Source organism: Eublepharis macularius, chromosome 12, assembly GCF_028583425.1.
Source record: "Eublepharis macularius isolate TG4126 chromosome 12, MPM_Emac_v1.0, whole genome shotgun sequence".
NCBI classification, from domain to species: Eukaryota; Metazoa; Chordata; class Lepidosauria; order Squamata; family Eublepharidae; genus Eublepharis; species Eublepharis macularius.
The window spans coordinates 67,224,105-67,236,209 of record NC_072801.1 but is presented as its reverse complement, the minus strand read 5'-3'; the positions used below and the strand labels follow the sequence as shown (position 1 = coordinate 67,236,209).

The 12,105-nt window shown below is 41.6% G+C and overlaps 2 protein-coding genes across 2 annotated transcripts; both read left to right on the top strand.

Moving 5' to 3' along the window:
* The first annotated feature begins 2,594 nt into the window (after positions 1-2,594).
* On the top strand, positions 2,595-3,587 carry LOC129339579 (olfactory receptor 11G2-like). Its single transcript, XM_054994160.1, has one exon. The coding sequence runs from the start codon at positions 2,595-2,597 to the stop codon at positions 3,585-3,587; it is 993 nt and encodes a 330-aa protein (XP_054850135.1).
* Positions 3,588-11,139: 7,552 nt separating this feature from the next.
* On the top strand, positions 11,140-12,105 carry LOC129339578 (olfactory receptor 11G2-like). The gene has a single exon (XM_054994159.1). It carries the CDS (start codon positions 11,140-11,142, stop codon positions 12,103-12,105), a length of 966 nt encoding a protein of 321 aa, XP_054850134.1.

Below are 12,105 nucleotides of genomic sequence, written 5' to 3'. Positions count from 1 at the left end.
TGAAACCTACAATAGGTTTTGTCTTGACATATTAGTTTTCTTTATTCAGAGGGAGTCTTTTCTTTAGATCCCATGGTGGCACTTTTCCCTTTAGGAGAAACAGCTGGCGGACAGAGTGTCCATGGCTTATTCTTTTTTAAGTGGAACCTTCTTCTATCACATCTCCCACACACTGCAGAACCTCCTCCCAAAGCTATCAATGCCATTTGAATATTTGATAGCTCAAACTGGTCCATGTTTAGGAAATGGAGAATTCATGAAAACAATTACACCAAATTCTATTTAAATTTGGAAAAAGAAAGCAACCTGTTTCTGTAGAGATGATGCATTGCTGAATATAGATAAATTCTTGAGGGATTAATTCTCAAGGGCCATCAAAGATTTATCAGAAGCTTTCAAACATTGATGCTCACTCATGCCTACTCCTTGCTTGCTGAAAGTTCTTCACATGGACTACCAACACCACAGCTGGGCTTCTATACATGATTCCAGAAAGCCCCCTAAGTTCTGACAGAATGTGTCCAATTTCCTTTTGAATGGATGGAGCAGCACTTTTGAAGTATTGAGGTACAGCAATGGGAACAATTACAGTGGCATGGGAGAGTGAGGTGGGAACTTGAATGGGAAGGGGGGGTTAGGTTTCTTAAAGGAAATTAGAAGGTTGTATAATAAAATCAGGTCCAGAAAAAGAGATTCTTAGAAAACTGGGGGACCATGAATTATTGTAGGATTCTCAGTCGTCTCTACACTATTTACTTATCTGTTAAGTCAAAGTGATTTCTTCAGTGAGATCTCACAAAATCCTAGTTTTGTCCAAGGATACCTGGCCACCTTGCACAAAAGCACTCGTATCATATCATTATCTTACTACTAGAAAACTGAGTCTATCTTTAAAAATTTTGAAGGTCGCTACCTGCCCCTATTTTTTTATTATAGCGAACTCTTTCTGAGTCTCCATGTATTTGTAAAGTCAAAATCCAGATACTTTCCTTTCAAAACCCTTCCTGATCATTTACAGGGTTGTAGAAAATCCAAAGAAATCAATAGACCTTGAATATCAAAAGTAAGCTATTTCTTTCCCCCTTACTACCCCCTTACTATTCTCATGGAAACATGTTTCCTTACAGGGGTCTAGCCAACTCTATAGTTTCTGGGTTCAGCTTTAGCAGAAGAACATCTAAGATTCCTCTCCGCCCATGGAATTAGATTGTGAAGTGTTTAGACTCTATAGATGCACTGTCTGTATTTTATTTTACTTAAAACATTTATATGCCACCTTGCCACCCAAATATAGTCCCCAGGGCAGCAAACAACAGCTTACTAAAACATTAAAATAACATTTAAAATGCATATATAAATACAATGAAAACATATAGACACATAACCAGGAAGGAAGGCTATTTCACACACACACCCTTCACTCCCCCTCTTTGAAGCAGGTTTTCCCACCAAAATTCAGTTGGCCTGCTTTTGCTGAGCAGCCCCAAGTCGCGTAGGAATCTTTGTGGTTTGAAAGTCTGTTCGTCCCACCCTGACAGCCAGATATTATTTTGGCTTTTAACCCAGCCCAGGAACTTGATGAGGAGAAGCAGGAGGCCTCTTCCTTTTTGCTGGAAATGACGCTGGAGAATTTATAAATTTATAAATGTATTTAATTTATAAATTTAATTTATATTAAAAGGAAATAACCTTATTTAACGCAGGAATTGAATAAGTGTAGTCAGAGAATGCAAGTGCTGAGGTAAAATTTTGTTGGTAGTACAGAATATACTCTCAGTAACATGCAAAATAGTTTCCATGAAGCTTAGTTTCTTATATTTTTGGTTCTTAGCAGTAAGAGGTGTTTTAATACTTAAGTTACAACAAAAATGTTTCTTCACAGAGATTCCTATGATAGCTCAGGCTTCCTGAAGTTAGTTTAAAACTGTTTTCCCTTCACAGCAAACCCTGGGTGCTCCTCAGAGCCAAACACCCTTTAAAACTGGGCAGGAATTAATCTTCTCCTCCTAAGAAGGTATAATCTTTCTTCTTTTGGCTGGAAAGGGAATTTAAACTAGTAGCTAGTCACTGTTGCCATAACAGACTCCCACTTCTTTGGTGTCTGTGTCAAGCGGGCTTCAACTTCTGATGACACTTTTACTAAGAATTCTTAAATTGAATTCTTCAGGACAGTGATGTTACAGTTAAGGCAAAACTTTCCTCTTCTTTCTCTCAGGAACTTCTCTGACCTTTCCTGTCAGACTAACTCACAAACTCTCCCTTAACAATCCTATCAGAAAATCAACTCTCAGCCCTTCAGCCTGGTTCTAACTGACAATTCAAAGAGTAGGGGGCTGCCTGTTACTTAAGCTCTCTATTCTAAGCAAGAGTTAACTCTTCCCTCCCACTCTCTGATGGCTGCACTTAGGAAACCTGCTTTCAAGTACAGTTCATCACAAAGGCCAATATGAATTTACTGGGGGAATGCTAGACAAACAATTTAAAAAGTCTTCACCCACTGGCAGAAAACAATGACAGAGGAATGCAAGTGAATCTTTTTGAGGAGAGAGTTACAAAGTTTCAGTGCATGTAATAATTCAATTATCTGATTCCAGATGGAGCTGGCCAACAGGACCACAGGAATTCAGGAATTCATTTTGCTGGGATTTGAAGTTGGGCAGCTGGAACGGCTCCTGCTCCTCGTCTTTTTCACACTACTTTATATGCTCGCCATAGCTGAGAACATCACCATCATCACCCTGGTGCATCTTGACACCCACCTGGCCCGGCTTCCCATGTACATCCTGCTGAGCAACTTTTCGTGGCTGGAGATCTGTTACGTAAGCACCACTGTACCCCAGATGCTCTTAGACCTGGCATTGTCCAACAAGATCATCTCCTTCAGTTCCTGCTTCCTTCAGTTTTACATTTTCTTTTCTCTTGGCAGCACTGAATGCTTCTTCCTCTCTTCCATGGCCTTGGATCGATACTTGGCCATCTGCCACCCATTGCGCTATCCACAGATCATGTCCCCAAAATTTTGCTATGTCCTGGTAACGGCTTCTTGGATCCTTGGCTTCCTGGCATACGTTGTCCCAGTGACATTGATCTCCAAGATGTCCTTCTGTGGCCCCAACGTCATTAATCATTTTTTGTGTGATCCTGGGCCACTTCTGTCTTTGGCTTGCCCGCCACTACCAAACGCTCCCCTCGTGAGTCTGATCTTCATGGATGTTGTGGTGATACTAGGAAACATTTTGTTTGTTGTGCTCTCCTATGGCTCTGTGATTTTCACCCTGATGAAAAACTCTAGCCGAGGCAATCGGTTGAAGTCCTTCTCCACCATATCATTCCATTTGGCAGTGGTGACACTTTTCTATGGCCCCTCAGCGGGATTGTATGTGATGCCAGGTGGAGAAACTGATTCAAATATCACTAAGATAGTAACGCTCTTCTATACTGCCATAACACCATTTCTCAACCCTATGATTTACTGTCTGAGGAACGATCAGGTGAAGGAAGCACTGTTTAGGTTATGGAGAAGAAAGACAATTTTTGTGAAGAGAAAAGTGGCAGTGCAGAAAGGAGGAAAGGAACAGAAAATGTAAAACAAAACACCCACTGTTCCTGTCAAAAAGATAAAGCGAATATGATCAATGTTAGGCCAGAAAAGTACCTTTCCCTGTTCAGTATTTCCAATTTCTTTGCACTTTGTATAATGACAGCAAAGATTTCCACAGGACCACTGTGCAGGTGGTTTTGAAATATACATTCTGTAATAAGTACAATAAAATTAAGTATCCATTATTTTGTAGGGCACCCTCAATGATATGATTTTTGTGTGTTCCAGCGTATGCAATAAAGATAATGACATGCAAAAATCAAGTGTTGTCATTTCTCTATATGATCTAGCTGTAGGTAATTATTATTTACTTACCTAGATATATCATAGGGATGGTTTTACTCTCATTATCTCGGTACAGAACAATTATTTTCTGAAATTCAAAAAACTACTTCTTTGTGTTTGAAACGTGTACTGTCCCATTCTCCCCAAAATGCCACTTAGAACAGAATAGTGTTTGATTGTCCCTTCCCTTTCTCTGTGATGGCAGATGAGAAGTCTGGCTGGTTGTATTTCTGCAATGCTTTCTTCCCTTCCTGACATAAGGAGTCCTAAGACTTGTATTTTCCAGGGTTCCTTACATCCATACTAAAAGTTTCAAGTCTTGGGAAAACTCCTATCCCAAGATCTTTGCCACGTGGGCATTGAAAGAGTCCCTGACATACTGGCCATTGCATCCTCCAAGGTTTCCATGTGGCTTGGATCCAATGATGCCCAAGAAGAAAGATAAATGGATTTGGCAGAGTTCTGTTTGCACCCGATTTCATGCATTGTCTTGCAGTTTCCTTCCTAAACATTATAATGTCCAGAAATCAGTTGTGCAAAGTCTTGCACAGAAAAACAATAGGAGAAACCTCCACAACAAACTACAACAATTACTCCATACATAATTTATATAATCAAAGAGCACGTGCTATAAGTGTAAGCTACAATATATGTGCAAATCTCTATATCATTTTCACAATATAATGTCCATTATTATTTATTTTTCTTTTACAGGATCGAACAACCAACAGCTACCAGACCATATGGAAAGTAAGCATTGCCATTTTCACAGTATTAACATGTGCATAATTGTTCCTCTTTACAGGCTCCACCAATCAACTCCTGACAGTCAGTTAACACAAGAATGCAAGTGGTTAAATCAGTTTTCCCTAATCCCACGTCAAACGTAGATTGTGGTCCAAAAGGAAAAATGACCAACAGGCCTGCCAGCTTTTTGTTTAGCCCGTTTCGGAGTTCTTCGTCATGGGCCGTGTAATATCTAGCCATTCCAGCAAACGAGAGTCCAGAAGTCAGGCCAAGTGTCAGAGCCAATACGTCAGTCAGAGAGAGGAGCAGGCAGAAGGGAAGTCAGAAGGCAGGCCGAGGTCAGAGTCCAATCAATCAAGAAGCAGAGCAGGGCACAAGGCAAGGGCAGGACAGGCGCTTCCAGGCGCAGAGTTCTGGTCACAGGGAGTGGCAAGCTGAGTTTCCTCCAGAGCAGCAGCTGTCACATCCGGCTCTGGCTCCAGAGTAGATCCTGCTGGCTCTTCCATGGTTGGCTCTGGCTCTAGAGTAGCCTGCTCGTCCTCTGAGGAGGACTCTGGGGCAAGAGGTAAGGTGGGCAGTCGAGGCTGGGGCTGACTCATGAAACTGTTTTTCATACAGTTTGGAGCCTCAGCATGCAAGTGCTTGTTAAACCTTTTAAAGAGAACGCAGCTTCACTATGTAAACATGAAGTATTAAAGGTGCCCACTTGCACAAGCAGAAATGCACGTGCAGGTTCTTACCCTTCTACTGGCATGAAAGCTCTAGCACAAGCAGAATTTTTCACGCTGGATTCAGCCATCTTTCCTTATTCATTTTTCTAAACTAAAAATCTCCAAATGCCTTTCCTTATAGGGAAGATGTCCCCCTTCACTTGATTGCATTTTCTGTTGCTTATGACATTTGCTTTGACTCTGTATGGATATGCTTGAATATATTTCTGTCTTCTTTCCAAATTAATGAGACCGGGAGTATTTGAATATTACTGCAGAAAATTTCAAGACTATTAAAAAGATCTCATCTTTAATTTACTCTTCATTCAACAACATGCTAACTTTGTCTGTAGAAGAGTAGGCATAGCTGCCAAAGCGCATACTGGTGCCCTTGCACGACCAAGGTTACAACATGTGCCACCAGTCACAGACAGCTCCACCACATTGGGCCATCTTTGGGGCTATTTTTGCTGTTGGGCGCAAGGATGGCCCCAGCCAACAACATCAGATCAGTCGGAGACCCAGGGGTATCCCAGATCAAACTGAAAAGCGAACTTGGGAGTCTTTATTCTTAATTCCAACACTTTACATTCAGTCCCTGCTCCAAAACTCACCACCATCTCTCAGTAGACACATCAGTAGACATGGAATCCAGCACCCTCCACTGAGGAGCTACACATCCCATTACTGCTCTTCTAGATAGATTAGTGTCCCACTCAGAGCAGAGAACAAAGTTAGCATTATTATCTCCACAATATAACTGGGAGCTGGGGCTGAGAGGAGTGGCTGACTCAAGGCCACCTGCTGAACTCACAGCAGTAGTGGGAGTCGAACCAGCAGACTGCTGAATGGCAACCCAACCACTTAATCGCTATTGAGCCACAAGACAGTAGAACATCTTCTGGGGCACTAGCAACTTAAACTGTCACCCTTCGGCCATCTCTCTAAGTAAATCACTCATCTCTTGTTGTTCCCTTTTTAAAAAGATGTGGCTACTCTCTTGAACATTTAGGCAGTTCTGGATGGAAGGACTCATCCATCCTTCCATCCAGAGGTACTCATTGAATTTGAAATCACATTTTTATTGCAAAAGAGGAGATTGCACTATCATAGAAATCAGGGTGCTGAGTCCCATTAGAAGGAGAAGACAGTGCCCTGTTGTTGAGGGCCGATTCCAGACGGCCCTCCCCATGCCGAAACGTCACGCGTCGTCGCACATCGCGCGAGTTTTGCGATATTTCACGAGTTTCGCGAGTTTTGCGATATTTCGCGTTTTCTGCGCGACGGCGCGTGACGTTTCGACATGGGGAGGGCCGTCTGGAATCGGTCCTTGTCCAGGTTTTATCTTCTTCACATACTAGCTTTCTGTATGCAGGGAGAGTCTTTTGTTTGGATCCCATGGTAGCACTTCTCCCTTTAGGAGAAACATCTGGTGGACAGAGTGTCCGTGGCTTATTCGTGGTTTATTCTCTTAAATGGAACCTTCTTCTAGTACATCTCCCACCACCACCGCAGAACCTCCTCCCAAAGCTATCAATGCCACTTGAATATTTGATAGCTCACCCTGGTCCATATTTAGCAAACTGAGAATTCATAAAAATAATTACACCAAAGTCTGTTTTAAGGTGGAACAGGAAAGCAACCTGTTTCTATAGAGATGATGTATTGGTGAATACAGAAACGTTCTTGAGGGATCGGTTCTCAAGGGCCATCAAAGATTTATCAGAAGCTTTCAAACTTTGGTGCTCACTCATGCCTACTCCTTGCTTGCTGAAAGTTCTTCACATGGACTACCAACACCACAGCTGGGCTTCTATACATGATTCCAGAAAGCCCCCTAAGTTCTGACAGAATGTGTCCAATTTCCTTTTGAATGGATGGAACAGCACTTTTGAAGTACTGAGGTACAGCAATGGGAACAATTACAGTGGCATGGGAGAGTGAGGTGGGAACTTGAATGGGAAGGGGGGTTAGGTTACCTAAAGGAAATTAGAAGGTTGTATAATAAAATCAGGGCCAGAAAAAGAGATTTTCGTAAGACTGGCGGATCATGAATTTTTCTAGGATTCTCAGTTGTCTCTCCACTATTTACTTAACAGTTAAGAGAAAGTGATTTTGTTCAATGAGATACCACAAATTCTGGCTTTGTCTAAAGACAACTGTCCACCTTGCACAAAAACACTCACAGTATCATATCATTATCTTTTTTATTAGAAAACTGAGTGTCTTTAAAATGTTTGAAGGCTCCTGTCTGCCTTTGTTCAGAACTTGCTATTTCTGGGTCTCCGTGTATTTGTAAATTGAAAATCCAGATACTTCCACTTCAAATCCCTTCCTAATCATTCACAGGGTTGTAGAAAAATGAAATGAATCAATGGATACAGATACTATACCTGAATATTACTTTTAAAATGATGCGCACCTGCTGATGAACTGAAAGCAGATAGCAACCCTTAGCCCTTGAGATTGTTCTCTAACAGCTTGTTTGGACATTATCTTTGCCAAACGTAGGAACCCCTATTACTGTTCCAGGTATTGGCTATTACACCTTCTTGCATATTTAATAGATCCGTCATAAGCATTATGAAGAGTGTCTTTTTCATTTAACCACAATGCGTTTGTACCTGGATTCCAGTTCATGTAGTCGGACCTATAGATTAGACGTTTTCCTTTCCTTTTCTGTCCTGTCCTAGAAATACTATTATGTTTTCTCTGCAATGCCAGTTTAAGAGCCTCGCAAACTATAGGACATGGCACACACATCCTTAATTCAAATCAAAATAGTTTTTAATTTACACGCTTAGTTCTTCTGCCACCTTATGCCGCAAGAGTAACTAGCACAGCAGGCAAACCTAAGAACGCTGACCTTGTATATCCAATCTATACTATTTCTCTTCTCCTTATTACTGTAGTATTATATTCTCAACTTTACTGAACTGAGTACCGTCTTCATCTGAAACCATAACACTACCAATGTCACTGAATTACAACTTCTGTAAAGCCCCCACCCACCCACCTATTCTCTCCTCTTTAACAGCATCAACTGTCATGTCACATTCTTATGGAAATGTGCTTCCTTATAAGGGTCTAGCCAACTTTGGGCCAAGCTAGAAGTCATGATGAATTACACTTGAATGGCAAGCGAACAGACTCACGTGTATTCCTCCTTGTTCACTTGCACTCCACTTGCGCTCCACTTGTGCTCCACTTGCGCTCCACTCGATCATGTAGCTTGGCCCTCTATCCTTTCTGGGTTTAGCTTTAGCAGAAGAATATCTCAGATTCTTCCCCACCCATGGAATTAGACTGTGAAGTGTTTAGAATCTATAGATACACTGTCTGTATTTTATTTTATTTAAAACATTTATATGCCACCTTTCCACCCCAAATAGAGTTCCCAAGGCAGCGAACAACAGCTTACTAAAACATTCAAATAACATTTAAAATGTGTATATTAATACAATAAAAAACATATAGACATATTACCAGGGAGGAAGGCCAATATGAATTTACTGGGGGAATGCTAAACAAACAAACAAAAAAAGTCTTCACCCACTGGCAGAAAAAATGTCAGAGGGAGGCAGGTGAATCTCCTTGGGGAGGGAGTTCCAAAGTTTCAGAGCCACGACTAAGAAGGCCCTTTCTTGGGTTTCTACCCTTCTAGTCACAGATGGAGGAGGCACCCAAAGCAAGGCCTCTGAAAAAGCCTGAAGTAGCCCGGTAGGTTTATATGCGAGAAGGCGGTCCTTGAGATAGGACCCCAAGCTGTATAGGGCTTTAAAGATCAGAAACAGCACCTTGAATTAGGCTCAGAAGCAAACTGGGAGCGAGTGTGGATGGAACCAGTCTGGAGTGATATGGTCCCTGTGGCCCATTCCAGTCAACACTCTGGCCACAGCCTTCTGCTTGATATTCTTTGCAGACCTGCTGCCTGCAAAGTCTTTTTCTTTTAAGTGACGGCAGAACTAGAAGTGACAAAAGGCACAGATTGGACACTTGTCAGCTTCCCTCAAGTTTTGATGGGAAATGTAGGCAGCTTGGCGGAATGTTGGACAAGTGACAGTTGAAGAGTCCATTGGACAGCAGTCGGAGAGCCAAGCTGCAAGACCAGGATGCCTACATTTCCCATCAAAACTTGAGGGAAGCTGGCAAGTGTCCAACCTGTGCCTTTTGTCACTTGTGGTTCCGCTCTGAGATTTGAGTGCAGTTTTCCATTGAGGATTACTATGTTTCACTGCAACTACTTCTGCATTCTCGTCCTAGAGAAATGGGGATCCTCTCTATATAATATTGATAAGATATCCTTCTTCTATATTCATGGCAGTTGGGATGGAACCCCTATAAGCTACCATGACCTTATATGAGAACCCCCATCTGTAATTTATGTTAGCTGGTTCTAGTTCTACAGGTTTCAGCTGTTACCTTGACCACAACAGTTATTTGTAGTTAGTTTCTCCCATATTATAATACATAATCATCCTTATGATATCTCTTGGACTCGTCTCCTTTTCTTTCTATCGGGTATCCTATTTGCCCATTCCATAGCTTGTTTCACTCCACCACAAAGTTGTGTTAAACCAGACAGCTACAGTGTGATGAATACAACACAATTATTTTCTTCTTTTGTTTTCCACTGAAGATCACGTTTGTTTCATTACCAATGTTTTCACATCTTTGCCCTGCAGGACTCTCTGTATTTAATATTCACAAGGGCTGATATCCATTCCTCACTCTAAATTATTTGCACATGTTATCCTATAAGCCAGTGACAGTTTAAATGGGAATCTCTCTCAGTATTTGATTTTTGATGTTCACAGTAAATCAGCTGTGTGTTCAACTCTTCCCTTTAATTTAGCACAGCTAGAGATCTGTTATTATTAACAACCAGTAATGTTCACTTTCGTGTGGAAGAGAGATGTTTGATGCTGATTCTGCTGATATCACTTCTTTATTCGTCTTTCTTCTTTCTTCGTCTCTTCCTTTTTTTAATAGAAATTCTAGTCTGTATTTTTCCTCTGTTCTTGGTAACCCTCCAGGCCCAAACTGCATTAAACAAGCCAATCACCTTGTAATGAATTCAACCCAGTTGTTTTCTTTTCCCTTTACCCCTGTAAAGTTATAAAAGCATAAATAGACCACAGTGTAGTGATTTATGCTTCTGATCTTCCAGTTTTAAATTGAAATGTATATTGGTATTTTGTAACTCTCTCACCTCCTCCCTGAAAGGTTCGTGCAAGATCCGCGACAGTTTTGGCATATCAACTGGTCAACACAAGATATTCTGTTGTTTTGCAAATCCGATGGGCAATGGGCTGCAAGAAGAAACTATCATTTTTTGCTGAATCCCAGCTTCCGATTGCTGTTGCTATGGGAGTCATAAATCATTTCTATAACTTGTAACATAAGATGGAAGATTTTCCCATATTGCTTTTAATCCAACTGGCAGCAGCAAATTTTTTAACTAGCCTTTTCGTCATTTTTTTAACCAATGGAATTGAGAGCTTAGAATTTATACCATGTCCTACCATTGATACCACTCTTCTCCTGTATTCAAGACTATATTACTCAGAGTACATGCCTAGTGATTGCTTTTTACATTTCACAATTTATAAGTACCTAAAGGCACAATGCCTTCTGATGAATACTTGCATGGGATCTGAAACAAGGATTGGGGTTGATGCCCCCTCGTTCCTAACTGAACGAAATGTCTCTTTAGTTTTTCTCTTTCAATGGATAGAGATAGCTAGACAGCAACTCGATATTGCATGTAATGATGATTCAATTATCTGATTTCAGATGGAGCTGGCCAACAGGACCACAGGAATTCAAGAATTCATTTTGCTGGGGTTTCAAGTCGGGCAGCTGGAACAGCTCCTGCTCCTCGTCTTTTTCACTCTTCTTTACATGCTCGCCATGGCTGAGAACATCACCATCATCACCCTGGTGCATCTTGACACCCACCTGGCCCGGCTTCCCATGTATATCCTGCTGAGCAACTTCTCTTGGTTGGAGATGTGTTACATGAGCACTACTGTGCCCCGGATGCTCTTGGACCTGGCAATGTCCAACAAGATCATCTCCTTCAGTTCCTGCTTCCTTCAGTTTTACATTTTCTTCTCTCTTGGTAGTACTGAATGCTTCTTTCTGTCAGCTATGGCCTTGGATCGATACTTGGCCATCTGCCACCCATTGCGCTATCCACAGATCATGTCCCCTAACTTTTGCTATGCCCTGGTAACTGCTTCTTGGGTCCTGGGCTTTCTGGCATACATTTTCCCAGTGATATTGATCTCCAAGATGTCTTTCTGTGGCCCCAACATCATTAATCACTTTTTGTGTGATCCTGGGCCACTTCTGTCTTTGGCTTGCCCCCCACTAGCAAACGCTCCCCTCATTAGTCAGATTTTCATGGATGCTGTGGTGATTCTAGGCAACATGTTGTTTGTTATGCTATCGTATGGTGCCGTCATTCTCACCCTGATGAAAAGCTCTAGCCAAGGCAATCGGTTGAAGTCCTTCTCCACCATATCATTTCACTTAGTGGTGGTGACACTTTTCTATGGCCCAGTGGCAGGGTTGTATGCAATGCCCGGTGGAGAAACTGATTCAAGGGTCATTAAGATAGTCACACTCTTCTATACTGCCATAACACCGTTTCTTAACCCCATGATTTACTGCCTGAGAAATGATCAGGTGAAGGAGGCATTGTGTAGACTATGGAAAAGAAAGACAATATTTGTGAAGGGAAAAGTGACAGTGTAA